Source organism: Rhodamnia argentea, chromosome 10, assembly GCF_020921035.1.
Source record: "Rhodamnia argentea isolate NSW1041297 chromosome 10, ASM2092103v1, whole genome shotgun sequence".
NCBI classification, from domain to species: domain Eukaryota; kingdom Viridiplantae; phylum Streptophyta; class Magnoliopsida; order Myrtales; family Myrtaceae; genus Rhodamnia; species Rhodamnia argentea.
In genome coordinates this window covers 15,899,128-15,919,860 of record NC_063159.1, presented here as the reverse complement: position 1 = coordinate 15,919,860, position 20,733 = coordinate 15,899,128, and the positions used below count along the sequence as shown (strand labels likewise).

Here is a 20,733-nt window from a genome sequence, read left to right as displayed (position 1 = left end):
TACCAAATATTTTTGTTTAGGGGCCGAGGTCAATTCCTAACTTTTCTATGTAATGATCAACTAAATGGGTTACCAAAATTTAGGTGTCAACTAAAGGGGAGCTCGTAGAGGTTTCATTAAAAAAATGAAAGACACCTAAGTTCGGACTGTGCAAATGCAATGTAATGAAACTTTTGGTTGGGAAATGTGTCTTGATAAACCTACACTCTAATACAATGAAATATGATGAAAATTCTAATGCAAAGATAGAAAACCTACATGTAATTACTTGCCTGTGGATCCGAGAAACCACACTTGGATATACGAAACAATCTTCTTGAGACCTGACAAGTATCTGAAAATCTTGTAGATAAACTTTTGGCTCTTAAATTTTTAGGGATAATGCACCCTGCTTATTGTTGTGCCGCCTTCTTTTGCTTGAAATGCTTCTTAATACTCTTCGACTAGTCAGTCTTGCAACTTTTTGAGCTGGAGGGTTTCGCTTTTCCCCGATAGTTGTGAGAAATTGGCTGGTGATAGGTTTCGTTGGTTTCTTTAGAGCTGTCAAATTGGATCTTGGACCCATAGTTCAACTCATATTCAACGAAATGGGTCATATATGGCTTGCGTAAAATTTAATATATGAGTTTAAATGAGTCCAAGAAATAAATGCTATGCTACGTATATATGGGTCTCAATGGGTTATGAATATATCCACTTTAAAATGGGTCGTGTATGGGTTTATCTTCTCGGGCCGAGCTGGAATTATTTCTCGCAATGAATAAAAAGTACTTCGCTCGAATCATGGCTAATTGCAATTATGTCGGCAAATGACTTGCGTGGTCGTTCTCTCTCATTTTCGTTTGAACCGGGGTCTAAACCGGTCATTGGATACGGAAACCAGCTTTGTAGATGCAAACGAGCCATCCTCGGGCCTGATTAAGGATCCCGAATTTTGAGAAAATCAATACTCGATTGGACCAAGTGCCGCCAAGTTACGCGTCATGTCACATGGTCCGCCAAGTTACGCGTCATGTCACATGCAGGTTCTTTTGAGTTTTAGAGAGTGCCACGTCGCGAAGATATCGTCTAATCTGAAAATGGGACTAGGGTCATAGAACACCTCAAGAAACAACATTGGTTTGCTTCAATTTTCATAACGTTGTGTGGCTTATGAACTTGGCAGGGAAAGATATAGCTTCGGTTAAAACCATGTGATAACAACTCAAACGCCCCTAATTCCAAGGTTTTCGTATCCATTTTTACCGACACGGAATGCAGACCATCAAATTTAGTGAACGGGGACCTTATTTATCTTAGCAAGGACAGCACGCTCATATAATAAGTCCTAGGCATTGTGTTTGTGTACTTCAATTTGTTGTTGTAGTAGGGATTTGTCATCGTCCACCCCTGCGATTTACTCAACATGAAGAACCTGCTTACTCAGCCGTTAGCCAGTTTACCTCACGCTGCAGTTACGGTTTAGCAGAATTATCCAAGAAAAGTTCCCCAGAACAAAGAATTCATAGATGAAGCAGCAACCAAAGAATTTTGAATCAGGTACAGGTACAGGACCAGGAGGACATCCGCACTAAAATTACTCGTTCTGCTATAGAAACAGTAAACACTCAGATTGCCACGTTGAAGAACGCAGGGTCAAAACACGCCGACCACCAATGATAAACAGGGAATATCCAGGAGACCTGTTAAACAATTCACGACATTGCTCTTCTATTTATACAGCAAACAACACGTGAAGCCCTCTTAAGCACCTTTGTTGCTACTCCAGGGTTTGAGCACTGTGACAACAATTATCACCACGATGATGAGTAGGATTAGGATCGCGATGCACATCCATTTCCTAGAGTTCTTCTGCAGGCTCTTCGCCCTCTGGAGTGCAGTGTTGCCACTTTGGACGTGATCCACCGCGCTTGATACCTAAAGAAACATAGATGAAGAGTCAAACCGCACAATCAAGGTCCAAGGGTGGCAAAGCAGAAACTCGATGAACTTCTTTAATTGAAGAGTTACTTCACAAAAGTACTTTCATTTTCTCCTCGTAGAAAAGAACAGAAACCTCGATGAAGACAGTTTGGTAGAAGTAGAACTAGCCTACCTGTGCTTCTATATTGTCGAGCAAGTCTCCCTGGGCATCCACCAACACAGCCATATCCAAGAATATCTGCATCATGAACAAACAAGAGTTACGACATATAGCAGAGCCTGACTTCTCTCCCACACAGCTTTCGCCATCAACTGTGAACAGAAAACTAGGTTTTGTACATCTGATTGATCTAAATATGCATTCTCTTACAAGTGCACTCTCAGTTGTCCAAACCAGCTGTAATTGTCTGTTAGATAATGGCAATGGCAGCCATCATTCCCGTAATTGACTGCTATTGTGGTGTTATTCAAATTCGCACTTGTAAAGGCTGCTACTACTTCTCCAACAGCTGCAGCGGGCAGCTTATCCCCATCAGTGACTGCTGAAGACCATGAATTTGAGGAGAGAGACAATTTGGGTGTTGGTCTGAACAAATCAGGGTTGTGGGCTGTGGTATGAGAGGAAGGCTTAGATAATGGAGATGGAGAAGTTTCTATGGCTGATTATGAAGATCTGGGAACTCCTTTCTTTTCTATCAGCTTCTTCAGTGGCTGCACTGCAGCCTTTGAAGATGGAAGAGAAAAGAGGCATCAGATATTTCTAGGCTATATTGTGTGGCAAAGAATGAGCTTCATTATCTTTTGTGACTCTTCGATTGACTTACAAGTTTGTAGACTGGTATACTAAAGCAACGTTTGCATACCTAAATTTTAAGCTACTGTTGGAGATAACCAGTACATAACATATGGCTGTTAATAAAAAAGGAATTTACGTTTAGAAATTTAAGAAGACAGAGAATTGCACTCTTTCTCACATCATCATGAGCAAATTTCTAAAAAACTTCACGTCAGTGACCTATTACATGCATAATGGCAGAAGCAAGTCAAGTAAGCACACTGAGGCAAGACAACAGTTGAGATGCAAAACAAATAAATACGGAAGCATGTGAAATTTGAAGGTGCAACTATTGCTAAGTTCCACCATTTAGTTACACAATTCAGCGGTTCCTTATTTTAGAAGCCAGGCTATGTAAATCGCAATTATGAAGAAAGATTTAATAGCGGTGAATGCTAAGTACCTGCTGCAAATCCAGAAGCTTGCGCTCTAGATCTCTGACAGCATCATGGCGCTCTTGAATTTCAGCAACAGTATCCATAATCTGTAAAATTAACTACATGAGATCCATCCAACTTTTTAACTTCAAGAACGAGTACCTTATTCCTGGTAAACAGAATACTGCACACTACGGGAGCACTTCCAAGATTCCAAATGAAAATATCCAGCCAAAGAAAAATCATTCTTTCATCAAACAAATGATGCATATACCCTATACTAGGAGTTGGGAAAGGATGATAACAGCTTATAATATTAAGAGTATCAAGTAACCACCAAAAAGATATCTTGAAAGCCAAAAAAATCATTAGGGCCTTCACATTTTGAAGAGAATTCGAAAAAGGCATCCATAAGCCCGTGTTTATCGATTCTCTCCAAGCAATAGAGTAAATTCTATGCAGCTGCATATAGCCTGAAGTATTTTGACAAAATCATATTTTCAGGGACAACATTTTTCAAGTCCAGGATAACCCCACACGCATTAGGTTAACGGTAAAATTGAGACAAAGCAACAAGCAAGGAAAAAGAACCTGGCCCCGCCCTTGTTCTTGAATGGCCTTTTGGAATATCTGTTCGCTATCTCCGGTCTCAATCAGTCTGTCAATTGTCTATACAAAGAAGTGTTTAATTAGTATACGAGCAAGAGGGGCAAGGTACCAGAAGTTGGTAAAATTTATAAATCATTTTACCTCTTCATCGGCTCTAGTGCCCGTTACTGGCCATTAAAAAAACAAAACCAAAGAAGTTAGTACTAAACCATGCTACAATTGCATTTTTCATTTCCAATTAGCCAAAAGGTTTTGTACCAGTAAACACACGCCTTTCAACAACCTCCCGATTCTCTTGATGTATATTTTCCCTAAGGACCTGTAAAAGTATTCAAAGTAGAAAAAGTTGACAAAATGCCAGGCAGATAGAGAAATGAGAGCCTATGTAGATATTTAAGGCAGATAGAGAAATGAGATCCTATGAAAACATTCAAGGCAGATAGAGAAATGAGAGCCTATGAAAATATTTATGTTTATACCAACCTGAAATTCAGCCATCTTGTCTTTAAACTTTTTCTTCAAGGCGCTGCATCAATAAAGTTTACAAAATGACATCATTCACTTGATTATAACCAATCTCTGGCGCCATTAGATGATAGATTCAGATTAGTAACAAATGTGATAACTTCAAAATAATGTGTTCAAAAAGAACTAATCCCGATGTAAAATTTCAACTTCAGCCACTTAACAGGATAGTCTTCTGCATTGGCTATAAAAATGTGAAAGGAAGGCCTTATGTTTCTTGGGTAAGCTGTTAGGTCTTCTAAAAATCCCTTCTTATAATGCATGCAAACAGATACTGGCAATACCGTATATGAAGCAATTATTGCCAGGCATGACATCTAGATTCCCTATCCATCACAACTACCACATTCATCACCACACCCACAAACAACAGAGAAGATACATACACACCATTATATATAGTGTGTGTGTGTGTGTGTGTTTATGTATATATGTAGAGAGAGAGAGAGAGAGAGAGAGAGAGTTACACAGTTGTTTGTGTTCTGGATCGGTCAACACCTGTACCTTTTCCGCAACCAGGTTTCTGCCTATTTGCCAGATTCTGCACCAGAGAGACAATATAAAACGAATAATAATCATATGAATATGGCCCTTACTAGGGATAACATGCAGCTTATTGTCTTACTTCTCGGTCAAGTTCTTCAATCTTTGATTTGACCAAACGAGCAACCTTTCCAACTTCATCAACTTCTTTGTCCATCCGCTGCTTGATCACTGTAGACATTAAAGCCATCATAATTAGCAATATGGCGGCATGGAAATAGAAGAGTGAAATATAAAATGCCACTCAAACAAATATCACACTTGAATAGAAATTGGAGAATGCCATGCAAATAAATTTTCCTATGCATTTAACTGAAACTTATTATGATGTTCGGGATGAAAGTAATGCTTTCCAGCTGAGTCAAAACTTGTGAACATTATGGGCAACTCGTATGTCAACTATTTCAGTGGTTGTGCCACGTTACACAATGTGATGTAGTTGACCTGTGACAAGCATAGCATAGGCGCACTAAGCTTTTCTCTAAAAGGAGTGTCCTGAACGCTAAGCAGCAAAACAGTTTGGGTGCATGAATTTTTCCCAAGCATCGAGGGCAAGATAAAAAAATATTAACTTTAAAAGAAGCGATGGGGAAATACAATAATCACACAATTTGTGTGTTCTTCCCAAATGAATAATTATCTTTTCCATGTACGGTTGAGCTAAACAGGCCATTAAGTATTTTTTTTTTTTTTTTTGCGGGTAAGCACCCAGTATGTACCTTCAAGGTAATGAAACATTTTAAGAGTTTTATTTTAAGCACTACCTATTTTGGTAACTTGGAAAATATATGAATGGCATACAGCTCTCATATTACCCAGTAAAGCACAGGGAGTCATTCTGATCATCCTAAGCAAAGCAGTAAAGCAATAGAAACATAAAGAACATATTACCAAGTTTTTAGATAATCCAACCTCAGTTAAATACAAGATATTACAAATTAAGTTCCATGGAAAATGACGAAGTTCCTAGATTTCTTCAGCAGCTGGAAATGCTGCAAATAACTATGCACCTACTAGCTAAACAAAAGAGCTCCAACAGATCAAAGAAGCCATCAAAGTGAGGATATAACCACGTGATAACCGAGATTTGTTATCTATTGGGATGTTAAGAATTCTTCGGCTATGGAAATTGATACTAAGCGGAAGAGCATTTTATACTGGAGATGAAACTACAAATAAATAAGGAAAGGCAAATCATGTCAAAAGCATTTCAAAGGTAGCTCTCTTTGATAGACCAATGGAAACGAAGAGAAATCACATAGTACACACTTCTTGAGACAACAACAAAAAAAGGGGAGAGAGAGTAACCGGGAAAAAAAGCATGGAAAAAAAAATCATGGAGCACATTCTTGGATACAAATGAACCTTAAGGTAAAAGCTAGAGCAAATCACCTTTCATGGAAGCAGCTTTAGTTACAGCTTTTGATTCCTCATGCGCATCCTGCATACATACAAGTTGGCAGAAGGATGTATCATCTTATAATAAGCTATGCAATAGCAGGTTATTCAAGACACCATTAACACCCTACTCAAAGCTACTTAGGTAATGAGGCGCTACTTGATACAATCTGGAGTTCATATAAGTAGCCGTTGATCTATTCAACAGAGCCTTCACAAGCGGAAGCCTTAAGTGGCATGAGAAAAAGGAAAACACAGATCTTCCTCTTGAGATTGTAAAGGAAGGAACAAAAAAAAGTTGCAGTCATAAGAAGTTCATCATTTACATATTTATAGTTCCACTCAATGATTTTTCAAAAGAATATACAGATACAGCTCACTTTTAAAAATTTTGAACTATCACGGTGCGGACAATTTGTTTGCGGCACTCATAAACAATTGGAAAGTTTAAAAAATGAGAAGAATTAGTGGACAATGATATTTTAAGTTTTTAACATAATCAGGTATGCTTATCTAAATCCAAGAAAATTGTTCCAAAAACAGTGGAGTAAAAAATAAAATTATGAAAGCCTGAATAAATGTGCCTTACCTGGAGTTTCTTCAGCAATTTGTTCAACTTGTCGATTTGCTTCTCGATATCTTGAATCTGGTTGATCAAGAGGCTCATGAGTGATTCTTGTAATGCAAGACATATATATGAGGTGCACTATCAACCATAAGACATGAAAATACATTGCAAAGTGAAATGATTGATAAGGACTGAAATAATAACAATAAGATACCTTTTTAAAGAAATTCTCCAAGCCAAGCTCCCCTGAGCGCATTGGAGCATTTGCACCCAGCTCAATGTCCCCATCTCTAGAAGATTGACCCCGAGGGATCTCAAAGGACTCCTGGAAAAAGTTATTAAACCAGTAGGCAGAAGTTAAATTTGCAGCCTCTAGTATGGTGAATTAATTCTCACATTTTTTTATTAGGATGAAAAATGCATACATATAATTTCTTCACGAGAAGTTTATGTCCCAAGCCAATGAAGAGACTCACAGGATAAAAAGCGAATAAGTGAAAGAACGCAACACTTTACATCATGGAGATTAAATATCACTCAAACTAAAACATCTAGATCAAACTGTTCATCACTCTACGATGATGATGACAAGTTCAATTGACAAGCCAATGCAAAGGGACATTGAGGTAACAAAAAACAACATGGCCACCCCTTATGGGTTGATTCTCTCAATGGTCCACTGATGACAAATGGAAGGTGCATGTTTTAGCCAGATTGGAAGAAGAAAGAGGGAGCCAACACTTCTTTTCCTTCTCATAAGCAAATGCACAACAATCCCAAATAACCACTTTTCAACCAGCAATACGGTGATATTTGTCATTAGTTGATAAAACTCTCAACAATAGAGAACGCGGACATCCAGACACTCTCCTGGTTTCGAATGGCGTAATGCAATTACAACTGTAAGCAAGCAAGGCCAAGAATGAAGAACTATATAAACAGGATCAGAATAGCTTGTGCTTCAGCAAAATTTCCTTGGCAGAGAAGCTAAGGGTTCATCATATTTTAATGTTATTCGCTCTCTTCTTTACATTTTCCACACTCACCCATTCACCATTTCTAGAATCTACAGCCCGAGAACAAAATTCGAGCATAAAAATTCAGCGCCTGACCAAGTGAAGGACAGATGCAGTAAAATCCAGCTCAGCCAGACGAGAAGAGTGTCTCGTCTCTTCTCATACATCCTGTGAAAGGACAATGCAGGAAATCCAAATTCCCTCATCTTCCCCAACACATTGCGATTCTCAGCGAGGACATAGAATCCTCCGAGCGATACAAAAGACAAATCTCGCTGGTAATTAAATAAATTAACAACACAAACAACAAAGCAATAAATACAAGCACAACATCCAGTCGAAATTGATGTAGCTGTCGAGCTCAGATCAGTACAAAAACAGGCGCAGCAACATCCAAAACAAGCCGAGACGGAGCAACATAAAAGAAAACCAACCCCGCCCGCCCCCATTCAGCTAATTGCGAAGAGGACATTACCGAGAGAAGGTCGTTCATCGTCGGAACGAGCTCGACCTCGAACTCGAGAGCTGGGGGGAGGTGGAGATCCGAGACGGAGAAAGCTCTCTTCGCGGGCTCTGGACGTGGCCCTCGGGAGCCCGATCGAGGTCCTCGATGGGGTTCGCGATCGGAACGCGGAGGAGCGGAAGAGAGAGAAAGCGAAGGTGGGGGGAAGGGAAGGAGAGAGAGACAGTGGTCTTTTCCTTTTTGTTGGTGACGACGGAACAGCGAGGAGAGAGAAAAAAAACAGCGACAGAGCGTGAAGGCAGGTTTCTCTTCTGTCTCTCTCTGGCTGTTCTGTACGGCAAGATTCTTCCTTTTCTTTTTCTTATTTATTTTTAATAAAGCATTAACGTTAATTAAGTTAAGTTTATCCAACTAAGTCCAGAACCAGAAAAACAGCGTTGCCCAATGCCCACCTTCAATGAATAATCAATGTATGTAATTCATTGAAAAAATAGAATCGCCCACCTTTTTATCTCCTTGTCTTACAAATCATTTGATTTCACAAAGCAGCAAAACACTGATAGATAAACTAGGAGCGGTCCGTTCCAAATCTAAAATCCGGGACCTACCTATCTGGATCGGTTCCTAATTTTTTAGAATCAAAAATCAATCCCAAACCAGCCTAGAACTGAACTGGCGTTAACTCAGGAACCTACCATAGCTTTTCTTTTCTTCATTTATTCTTTTATTATCCCCTATTTGTCATTTTATTATATGAGATATGCACGTGTCAAATATGACTACAACTCTTTCTGCTCAAAGATGACATGTTGAACATAGTTAATCTCGACAAACAATTTCTACTTTATAAAAAGAGTAAAATAATTTATTTGGGGTTTAGGGTAAGCCGTTCAAAAGCCCGAGTTCCCGGATAGAATTTGGTTCGGGGGATAGAAATGGGAATCGAACTAGTTAAGTCCGGTTCCTAATTTAAGAAACCGGGATCTGGATCGGTCTCCTTATGTATCGGCCGGGTAAGGAACGGTTCGCAAGTTGAATCGGCCCCATTGCTCAACCTATTGATGGGCGGTAACGTTTTGGTTAACGAATATAAAAGAAATTAATTATTCACCGACTTAAAGAATGATCTTAACCTAAATTAACTCCATCGTTACGCTACAACGTGCATAGTCTCAATGGTATTTGCTAAAATCGAGAGAGATCGTAACCGGAATCATAGCCATCAAGAGTGGGTGAACCATCCCCGGTGTATTAGTAAAAAATGAAAAAAAATATTGGAAAGAATTACCTCAATGCTCCTTCTTCATAAATTACTCAAGATCGGCGACCACCACATGGCCTCCATTGCTTCCAATCTGAGCACATGTGCGCACAGAGGTGATAGAGAGGAAAATTGGTGGGTAGCATCACAGCTGCCAACTAGTCCGGCGTCGCCGGGGTGGTGCAACCACAATCGAGCTATTGCCTGGGCCGGACGATCCTAGCCAGGCTTGTAAAGGAGACATTCTTATTTTTGAAAACCGTTCAAAACCCCGAGTCCCGAGTAGAATCGAATGATTCCGGATATCATAACGGGACCTAAATTGGTTAAAGCTAGTTCCTAGTCTTCGAAATCGGAAACTTGAAATCAGGCCCCTTGTACCGGCCTTTGATTGGTTGAGTAAGGCCTGCTAATATCGTTCCCAAATTGAGGCGGCCTGATTGCTCAACCCATTGGTGAATGGTAATGCTTTGATTAACGGATATAAAAACAGTTAATTAGCCCCTCTTCGAAGGACTTGAAGTATGATCTTTGTTATGAGACAACATGGGCGATTTCAATTGATATTTGCTAAAATCGTGGGAGAACCATCCCCGGTCCGCTAGTTGAAAAAAACAAATTTGAAAAGAATTACTTCAATGCTCCATCTTCATTAAGTTGTTCAAGAGAGGCATGATACTAAGGCTCCATGTGTTTTGTAAAAAATGAATGATTTAAAAAATATTTTACTAAAAATTACTGCTTGTATCATTTAGAATAATTAGTTAATAAAGGTATATTTTCATTATTGATTATAATTTATGTCTAAATATATTCGTTGAAGACGAAATATATTTTATTTATTTTTACAAGCGATACAAGCAATATTTTTTTTAAATTATTGATTTTTCGTGTAACAAATGCACTCTAATAGGGTTAGCTTTTGTTTTTAGGGTTAATACCACGAAAAAACTCAAAATGGTATACATGTGACAAATTTACTCCAAACTATTTTTTGGACCACAAAAACCCCAAACTAGTATACCCAAGATAAATTTACTCTAAATTATTTTTTCGATTATCAAAAACTCCAAAACTTAAATACATGTGATAATTTACCCAAACTAATTTTTTCAACCACCAAAATCCAAAATTGATACACATGTGATAAATTTACCTCCCGTTAGTTTCCGTTAAATTGAATTAATACAATGAAAAATCCAAAATTGATACCCTTGTGACAAACAGATAATAAAAATCCCAAACGTGTACACCCGATAATTACCACGTGCCATCTAACTCAATAATTTGACGATAAAATTTAACGAAAACTAACAAAAGATAAATTTGTCATGGATGTATCAATTTGAGATAAATTTGTTAAGGATATATCAGTTTAAGATTTTTGGTGGTCAAAAAATAATTTTGAATAAATTTATTATCACGTGTGTATCAATTTGAAACTTTTCGTGATATTAACCCTTATTTTTATTAACTTTGATATTAATTTTGCTTATTTTGGGCACTAGAGCTGGTGGTCCCGTTGTGGTCTTTTTTTTTCACGCTTGTACCCGGACGAATTGCTGCGCACGTTCAATTAAATATCTCATTTTTTTTGTGTGTAGTTGAATTCTTAATCTATACACCTTATTTTTGGTCAAAGCCAGTACTTTTGTAAGGTGTAGAAACGAAATGCTGACGCGGAATGTCAACTCAGCACCTAGGCTAGTGCAATCTGGACTAATTACGGTGGTTTGTGGAGCAACTAGCAACCACCAACTAGTTCATCGTCACTAGGGCGATGCAAGTGCACTAGAGCTGTTGTTAGGGTCGGGCGACCCCATTCGGGTTGTTGCCACGACGGTGCAATCAGCCAATTGAGATCCCGTCGAGACAAACCCGACCATCCTCATCCTGATGAAATGTGAGCCCGGAACCCGTCGAATCATGATGTCATTAAAAAGGCCTGGAACTCTCTTACTTCCAGATCACGAGCCACTTGGGTGGCAATATACAACAGGATAACAAAGGTCCAAATACTCGATTAAAGTTGTGAAGATCATGGCCTGTTTTAATTTCATCTTGGCTTTTAACTATCAGAACGTAGTTAATTATAAAAAAAATCGATTTGACCAAAAGAAAAGTTGATGCCTAGAAATTCATTAATTCAATATTAGTAAGTACTTAAAGTAAAAAAACTTAAAAAAAAAGTAAAAAAAACTCTTTTTTTAAAGTAAATGACCGGCAATTTTCACTCCCGAAATAGAGATTAGCGGGCCTACGCACTGGTTCTAGAACAAGAAGACCGTAACTTTACGTCAAAGTGGAACTGTTCATCGTCGTCACTGTTCGGTGGTTCCTACTGTTCGTTCACGCTCGCACCCACGAAGAGTCTAGACTCAGCCAGAGACCATCCAACTCTTTCTTTGCGTGCGGGCCAGTTTAGACTCTCTCGAAGGTGAGAATCAATCCCTCCCGGTCGCAGCCGAAAGCCAAAGCGATTTCTGCAGTTCGACGAAAGGCGCAGCTCGACGCGTCCTTCCGGCCCGACCGAGTTAGCTTCACCTCACCGGACATCGCGACGTCGCTTTTGTTTCTGGGATCAAGCGGTGCCTTTCGGAGAAGGCGTGAGGTGAGAAGCACTGCGAAACGTCTTCTGGGTTTTGTTCTTCGTGATCATCTAGTGCGATCTTGTGAGCTGTTAGATGCTGACAAAGAGAGCTTTCTTGCTCCTCGTATTTGCCTGTTTCGTGTTTGTCGAAAATTGGACTTCCCGCTGTCTTTCGATCAGTAATTTCGGGTATGTTGATGGTTTATGGTGCGAGAGTATGGATTTGTGAGCTGTTTGATGCTAACAAAGAGAACTTTCTTGCTCCTCGTTTTTGCCCGTTTCGTGTTTGTCGAAATTTGGACTTCCCGCTGTCTTTCGATCGGTAATTTCGGGTATGTTGATGGTTTATGGTGCGAGAGTATGGATTTGGGGATGGATTATCATGTGGAAATTGTGGGTTTCGTTGTGATGGTTGCTGTGTTCTGGCCAAGCGATCGATTGCGTTCAGCTTGGAACGATAAAATACCGAAGGGCCTCTCGGTTCTCACGAACAAGCGTTGAGTTCATTTTGTTTTGCTACAAGAAAGCATTGTTTCGTCTTTCTAAATGGCAGTGTCGTCAGTTTTTTCTTGTTTATTAAAAGAAGGAAAAGATCATGGGGAGGATTGTCTTGTCAGAGTGTAGTGAAAATCTCGATTGGTGTTCGCTTTGATTTTGCTAGGATCTTAATTGACAGAGACTAGAGGGGTTTTTTTTATTTCTTGGAAACAATCCAGAAATTTGACTGTGATGATGTAAAATTAAGTCACTAGGAGCACATTATTTGGTTTCCTTGCTTGCTCTACTAGATAGAGTAAGAAAACCCCAATGGAATTGTTCATCTTGTTCTCAGGTATTGCATTGCAGGGTGGTTCATCTCTTTATGTTTCGCCCAATGGAATTGTTTATCTAGTTGAAATGATTGCATTATATCAAGGACTTGAGTCACAACTGAACTTGAACCCCTCATGTCATTCACAGCTTTTTGGGCATGTTGTATATTTCACCATATTGACTTATATGTTATCACAAACACAACAAATAAAGCTTGTCAGGTAATCATACGCATCTATCTTATTATTTGATTTTTCACGCATTTTTCATCACACTTCTTGTCCATAAACTGTTAACTGCTTGTTGGCCTCAGAAGGAGTCTTTTACTAGAAATCCTGCCCTTTGTGGTGCCAAGATGTTATGCAAAAAGGGGAGTAAAACAGGGTGCCGTGAACCAAAAACTTTTGTTCGAGGTCCATGGGATAGACAAAAAACTTGAAACCAGGGACAACATAAACTATTTTATTTTTGCAACATCATCACTTGGGGGCAAATTAAGTTTCATGTAATTTCATAATGTACAGTCAAACACTGGACACCTAGTGGCCAAGGGGCCGTGATGACCCTCGCCAGCCCCTAGGGCTGTAATTGTTCAGGATAATCTGTTCTTCATTGGCAATGCTTGCCATGCCACCCTCTCTGCATCGTTAGTTTCCAATGATATGAGGTGGAAATTTGTCAAATAGCATGATATGTCATCATTGATTGCCTGATGAAACTGCTTTGCGCGTGTGTTCAGGAGACAAAGTATATACATTTCAAGTTCCAGCTAACACAGCCAGCATGCAAGAAGAATCTCAATCCAGTGTGCGAGAGGAAAATGTGAAAAAGGAAGAGTTAAGAGTCAAGCTGAAGACCAAGCCTACAGAACCAGATGATGTGTCGGAAGATAAGAGTGAGATGGAAATGGAATTAAAGACCAAAACGGTGGAGAAAATCAAACCGCATCATGATAAAGACAAGAAGGAGAAACACAAAGAAGAGCACAAGGAGAAATCAAAGGAAAAGGACAAAGGGAAAAAGGGAAAACAACACGGCTGTGATGACGACGATAATGATGAAGTGAGGACAGGTAAAGAGGAAGTGAGGGAGAAAGAGAAGGAGAAATGCAGCATCAATGATGATCCAGATAAAAGAATTGAGAATGATGAGTCTGTGGAGACTAAGAAAAAGAAAGTGAATAAGAAAGAGAATAAGCATGAGAAAGGCAAGGAAAAAGAAGAGATGGATGCAGAGAAACCTGCTGGAGATTTGGAAAACAGTGAAGAATATTCTAAGGGGAAGAAAAAAGAGAAACATAAGGACAAGAATGTGAAGAAGGGAAATGATGAGAACTCCAAGGAGAAAGGAGTAGAGAAGGTTCGAAGTGACAACAGAGAGGAGGAGAAGAAAAAGGGAAACGAAGAATCGATGGAGATATATGAAGGGAGGGCAAATGATGAGGAGCAAAAGAAGGATATACATGGGAAAGAGAAATACGAAGGCAAGAAAAAGGATGAAAAACACAAGGATAAAGATAAATCAAAAGGAAAAGAGAATGATGATGAAGACAAAGGAGAAAAGAAAAAGAAAAAGGATAAGGAAGAGAAAGAGAAGAATAAGCTCAGGAATGCAGCAAATGAGCGAGAAGGCACAAAACATGAGGAGGATGAAGGCAAGAAGAGCCGGAAAAAAGCTAAGGAGAAGGAAGAGGAAAGGAAGCACAAGGACAGAGAGTATGTGGAGAAACAAGATGAAGATGAGGAAAAAGTAGCCAGTGAGAAAGAGCGAAAGAAGAAGGAGAAGAAAGAAGAGGACAAGAAAGAGAAGGAAAAGCAAAGGGGCGACACTGATGTGGAAACAACAGATGAAGACAAGGGGAAAGGGGAGAAGAAAGAGAAGAAGAAGACCAAGAAAACTGATGCAGGAAAAGAAGAGAAAGAAGAGAAGCTAAAGAAGAAAGGGAAGAGGCATGAGGATGAACCGGACGATAGAAACGAAGAGGAGGAGAAAGGAGACGTTAAAATGAAGAATCACAAGGTTGAAGAGGGTGTGACTGAAATTACTGGAAGAGAGATTGAAATATTTGAAGATGTTAAAAAATCTGAAGGAGAAGGGCAAAAAGAAAAGCAGAAAGGTAAGGAAGTTGATAAGAAGGAAAAGGACAAGAAGGTTAAGGGTGATAAGAAAAGAAAGCTTGATGGGAAGGACAAGAGTAAAGATCTTGACAAGCTGAAACAAAAGTTAGAGAAAATAAATAGTAAAATCGAAGCTCTTCTGGAGAAGAAGTCGGAAATTTTGAGGCAAATAGATGATGCTGAGCACGCGGAGTCGTCTACTGGTGGGGCAGCTGATGAAGGTAATGCAGCTTAGGGTGATGTGTGGACACTACACTCTTCTTTTCTGTTTGTAATTGTGTCTATGTTGCTAAAGTTGTGATGTGAATAATGTATCTTTTTCTTGTCCTGTTCAATAAATGTAGTGCTGTCTGCCCTTTATATCCTACCTATAGTTAGCCTCTTTGTACATGAACTTCCCATAGCTGTAGTTACATATTATTAAGCCTCAAGGGAGCGCTATATCTGTTGTGTCACATATGTGCCCCTTTTAACTCTTGTTTGTGTGTTGGATTCATTATCCAACTCCAGTCATTACGATATCCGAATGCTTGATCATAGAGTTTCTCAGGCTGATTTGGCTGGTTAACAAATGAAATGTGCACTAGGACTGAAGGAGTGTTGGAAGTATCAATTTTGGTGTAAAAATGTCTGGTTATGCAGGTTTTGGTTTGATTAGATGCTCTGTGTTGAACCATAGTGCAGCCAAATCATTATGGTGTCAGTCTTATATGATGTGTGGAGAGCACATGTTGGAATCTAGCTTCCTTGCTAACTTGCCAGGTTGTCAAAGCTTTGATGGAAGCTGCACTGGACAAGCTATGGAAGAAAATTCATTATCTTATTGATTTCTCGGCTTCTCAAATCATTCTCTTTAACTCAAGTTGATTGATCACTGACTTAGTTTGAGAATCAGTAGTTTTAGTCACTTGTGCACCCCTCCCAGTTAAGCAGACTAGTCATGCTACATTTTGGATTTTCTTAGACGTTCTGAATTTCTTGAAAGGAGTCGCCACTGCCCTTAGTTGTAGAGTCTTCATCCAGGCAGACTGCTCTCTCTATTTTATACCGGATATATTGAATCAGCCAGGGAAGCTAAAGTTGAGCAAAATTATGAGAGATATATAAAATTCCTGATTTGTGTTCAAAAAACTATTTGTATGGTACCATTAGTTCTGCCATACGGAAATTTTCGATAATTCTAGGTGGTGCAAAAACAGTATAAATGTCCCAATTCATTGGAGGGGATCATAAGGAGGATCCCCAACATTCATTGGAAGCTGATCTACGGTTTTGAACCATATCCTAGGAAGCTTGCCTGTGAAGCCATAATCACCAAACAGAACATCTGCAACCCCTAGGCCTTCAGTTCCTGGAAGCCAAGCAGCGATGATAGCGTTCAACGCTGTGACATAGGGCTGAATCATGACAGGACGACTGGAGATGACGATGACCACACACTTCACAGCTTCACATACGTTCAATATAGTGCTTGTACCAGGGTCGGCAATGGCCAAGTTCATGCTATCGCCAGATCCCTCTGCATAAGGGTGTTCAATGGCGGAGAACTTTCCGGATTTGACAAAGTGCATATCGGGGTTCTTCTTGTAGACGACCTTGGTTTTTGGATCAATGGTGTTCTTAATGACACTGGGAACACATGGTCATGATGTTAGCAAAGTAACGCTGTTCTATGATTGAAACAATGAGCAAGTTAACAGTTGAATCAGGAAAAACAGAGATATCGAACTGTCGCGTACCCCTAGTGAGGTGGTTCCCACTGGGGCCCCGAAATTCAATTTTCCATCTACCACTCCGGTACCCTATGTTATCTGCATGGCTAACAGCAACAAGTTACCCGGTAGATCGATCTGGAACAAACCTGACTTCCTAGCTGGTTCACTTGGCTAGTATCGGCCAATGGATTCTCGAATAGGCCCATTGTGAATTCGACCCGCAATATTCTCCTCACAGCATCATCTATTCGGCTCACGAGGATGATCTTGTTCTTCACCTGGAAAATTGCCCCGTCAATGAATTCTGTGTGATTCTCTGGGACCATAATCTGCGACAGATCGGGAATTACAAAAACTGTGTGTTGACATTCTAATTCATGAAAACCACCTCTCGTGTCGCGGTCCTCACTCGTGGACGGGGCTGCTATTGGGCTTGCTGCTGGTATTGTGGCTAGGAATGCCCGACATGCCTGCTGAGGTTGGGTCCGGGAATGTGCCTGATATGCCTGCTGGGTTGAGGCCGCGAATGTACCAGCGTCCCTGCTGGAGGCGGGGCTCTGGGGAATATGTTCTAGGAAGTGTGATGACAGTTTAAACCAAAAAAAATTCACGAAGGAAATCCATTCCTCAATATACATTTCTCTTTTTTTTTTTTTTAGGTAACAGAAGGTAAACGTTAGTGTACAAGGTTAATCACGTAGTGTCGATGGTGGTTGCAATTAAATTGGAAACATGTTTTGTTCAGTATGGCCGGATTGGAGTTCTTGAATTTATATAGCTGAACTGATGGAGACGCGCTTTTAGTTGGGATGCTTAAACTGTGCCGTTCTTTTTGCTTTTCCTTACAACTGGGAACTTCTGTCTCATTCAATAAGCTCTTAAGATTTTGCATAAGCGTGCACTTTTGTAGGTTGACGAACAATTTTCCTGCTCTAAGAGTCATGAAAGCCCGAAGAAGATGATCTAAGTGCTCATCTGCAAAGTTAATATAAACTAAGATGCCATGAAGGTGACCACTAAGAATTTTCCTAAGAAATGGTGCTAGACAAAGGCATAATCTTAAGTAAGCGATGGAAGAATTTGAAAATCCACGGTATATGACAATATAATGGTTCTCAGTTGAGCATGTTGAAATAATTAAATATTAAACTATACATTCATTTAATAGCTTAAGTTTTTAAAATAGTTGGCAGTGGTTTCACAAAATTTTATATGGTATTAGGGCATGGGGTCTTTTTTTACAGTGGCCACGCAAAATCTTACAGAGCATAATTAAAGCGCTACTTTCACCATGGGATGTTTATGATATTATGATTGGACATGCATTACATGTTACTTTTGACTCTTATAACCTGTATTAATTTTCGGCCATGTAAATTCGATATTGGCATAGTTGGGGGCCTCATAGACACCTTCATCTTTTTATGCATAGTCATGATCTTTGCGTCAACCGCATTTATTTTTCACTTTGACTAGTTGCTAGAAAGTTGTCACTTCCATGCAAAGGGCTATAGTAGGTATGGCAACATTATCTTGCTTGCCATTTGTCTGTTGTGATGCAACCCCATCTAGGCTACGTGAGTTGTATTTTGGAAGTAAATCATCGTACAGGATGACAACTAAATGCTGTTCGTTATCTGTGTTTCGGTTCCTTCACCATATGATTATCGTTTTGCTGACAATGTCTCTACCGATAAGAGACATGACAGAGAAAGAGACGACCTCTACCTCCAACAAATCAACTGGCTTGCCTAGGAAGCGATTCCACCGAGCACGTGCTCACAGCAATCCGCCAAGCGATTCTCGCTTTCCTGTTCCACTCTGCCCAAGTCAATTTGATTATTCTCTAGATCAGCCTCAGTTGTTACCTGCTCCATCTGGTGATGATAATCCCGAAAGGATTCAGTTAAATGACATTGGCTGCGGCTTTGGAGGGCTACTAGCTGCTCTTTCAACCCTATTTCAACCCTATTTCCCGACGAACTCATGATCGGATTGGAAATTAGGGACAAGGTGAACAAATATGTGAAGGAGCACACTTCTGCATTGAGGATGGCTCATCCCGGTCATACCAAAATATCTCGGTCGTCCGGGCTGACTATATGAAGTACATTCCTATCTATTTCGAGAAAGGACAACCGACGAAGATGTTCTTCCTATTTCCCGATCCTCGTTACTAAGAGAAAAATCGCCGTCGCAGGGTGATTAGCACTCACTTGTTAGACGAGTATGCATATACTCTGGCTGTTGGGGGCATAACATACACCATCACAGATGTTGAAGAACTTGGAGAATGGATGAAGGGCTATTTCGAAAACCCACCCCATGTTCGAGGCACTCATGGAGGGAGAACTCGAGACAGTTGGTCAGACCTAGTATGGATCGTACATGGATGGTAGTTGGAGATGATCCGGCGATGAAGCTTTTCACCATTTCAACAGAGGAAGGCCAGAAGGTTGCCAGGAATGTTGGGCAGACATTTGAAGCAGAAATTTTTCGGGGACCATTTTAAGTGAACTTTCGTGCATTTTTTCGGGATCACTTCAAAGATTGAGATACTTTTGCAAACCCGTAATTTTATCTTAATCTCCATTACTTATTCTGACTTCTTTTTTGCCTCTTGTTATTGTGTACTTTATTTTTGGGGCCAACTATATATATACACGTTTCTTATTACTCTATATACACAAGTTTGTCATTGCATTTATACTTTGGCACTTTGATAATTGCATCAAGTGGAATTTTATAGCAGCACTAGAAGGTTAAATTAAGAGTTGGCAGAGATGACATAATTAGCCAATCTAATTGGATTGCAAAACTAAAATAACTAACAAAATGTTATGTGCTTGTTAGGCGGCCAATCGCAAGCTAGTATATATGACTTATTCAATTTTAACATGCCAATATACTTACATGTAACCAAAGCTTAAGAAGGCTATTTACATAAATGCGATGTAAGAACTTCCCACATTGAAAACGGATATGAATTTCTGTCGTCACGATAAATTGATTAAATTACTGATTAAGTAATTTTCACAAAGAATGGGTGAATTTTTGAAAAATGAATCCTTGATATGGTTGAGATATAATTTTTTTTGAATCCTCAAAGTATTTTGAGTTTATTGTCTTCCCCGTTATTTTCCCACTTCATCAAATTATGCTGATGATTTTGTTAAAAACTTAATTAAGAAGAAAAACAAGAAACTATAAACTAAAGCAAAAGAAAAAAAAAAACGAGGGCATAACCCACTACTAGAACAGGGGCATTTTTTTCCAACAATTGCAGTTGGATAATATATAGGATTTAAAGCCTGTTTGACAATAATTATGATTTTCTTTGATTCAGTTTTTCGAATAAAACGAGAAACTTAAAGCCTGTTTGGCAATGATTCTGAATTGAATTAGGGACTGGGTCTAGGGTTTTGGTTCAGTTTTTAACAATCTTTTTTTTTTTTTGGGCTCTCCCGGTTGCTCAAGCACTGTCGCCGGATCCTCGTCGCTCCTTGCGAGCTTCAGTCCGTCGTCCGCCGTCCATCATTCCCTCAGTCTCTCTTTCCTTCCTCCAAACCGTGACTTTTCGCATCATGGCCGCTCCTCTAGCCACGCGCCTCCAAGAAGGTTTGAATGCATTAGTCCATGCTCGATTCGAGCGTGACCATAACGTCTTTCAGCTCAGACCTGGTCGGACAAAGAGATCTGCGGTGAAGAAGGCGCAGCTAAGCCTCATCGAGGCGCAACATCGTATGGAGACGCTCCTAGCCGAACTCCGGCAACAACGACGGGTAACGCTACGCACCGTTCAAGAATCCCTGGCGTTCACCGTCGTTGTGGAGAATTACCTCGGTGATTGCAGTAAACTCCGTGCGGCGCGGATCCAGCCAGGCATAGACGAGATGGAAATACGGGCGGTTTTGCTCGAGGCTGATTTTGAGTAATTTTTTTTTTTTTGCTATTTTGTTATTTTTCCATATTCCTTTTAC

At 39.8% G+C, this 20,733-nt stretch overlaps 3 protein-coding genes and 1 pseudogene across 3 annotated transcripts; 2 read left to right on the top strand and 2 right to left on the bottom strand.

Moving 5' to 3' along the window:
• Positions 1-1,484: 1,484 nt before the first annotated feature.
• Positions 1,485-8,551, bottom strand: LOC115729135 (syntaxin-132-like). Its single transcript, XM_030659582.2, has 13 exons — positions 8,270-8,551; positions 6,993-7,103; positions 6,800-6,856; positions 6,205-6,253; positions 4,895-4,983; positions 4,737-4,810; positions 4,228-4,270; positions 4,003-4,063; positions 3,886-3,911; positions 3,727-3,804; positions 3,162-3,242; positions 2,096-2,161; positions 1,485-1,917 (listed from the first exon to the last, which is right to left on the bottom strand). The coding sequence occupies exons 1-13, from the start codon at positions 8,285-8,287 to the stop codon at positions 1,744-1,746; spliced, it is 927 nt and encodes a 308-aa protein (XP_030515442.2). The 5' UTR covers positions 8,288-8,551; the 3' UTR covers positions 1,485-1,743.
• A 3,255-nt stretch (positions 8,552-11,806) lies between these two features.
• Positions 11,807-15,493, top strand: LOC115729134 (glutamic acid-rich protein-like). Its single transcript, XM_030659579.2, has 2 exons — positions 11,807-12,129; positions 13,661-15,493. The coding sequence occupies exon 2, from the start codon at positions 13,705-13,707 to the stop codon at positions 15,271-15,273; it is 1,569 nt and encodes a 522-aa protein (XP_030515439.2). The 5' UTR covers positions 11,807-12,129; positions 13,661-13,704; the 3' UTR covers positions 15,274-15,493.
• Positions 15,494-16,252: 759 nt separating this feature from the next.
• LOC115729132 (probable beta-glucosidase L) lies at positions 16,253-16,959 on the bottom strand. The gene is given in 3 exon segments (XM_048271837.1): positions 16,253-16,667; positions 16,768-16,896; positions 16,898-16,959. Coding segments are annotated over 3 exon segments (606 nt in total).
• A 1,144-nt stretch (positions 16,960-18,103) lies between these two features.
• On the top strand, positions 18,104-19,265 carry LOC115729133 (annotated as a pseudogene).
• The last annotated feature ends 1,468 nt before the right edge of the window (positions 19,266-20,733 follow it).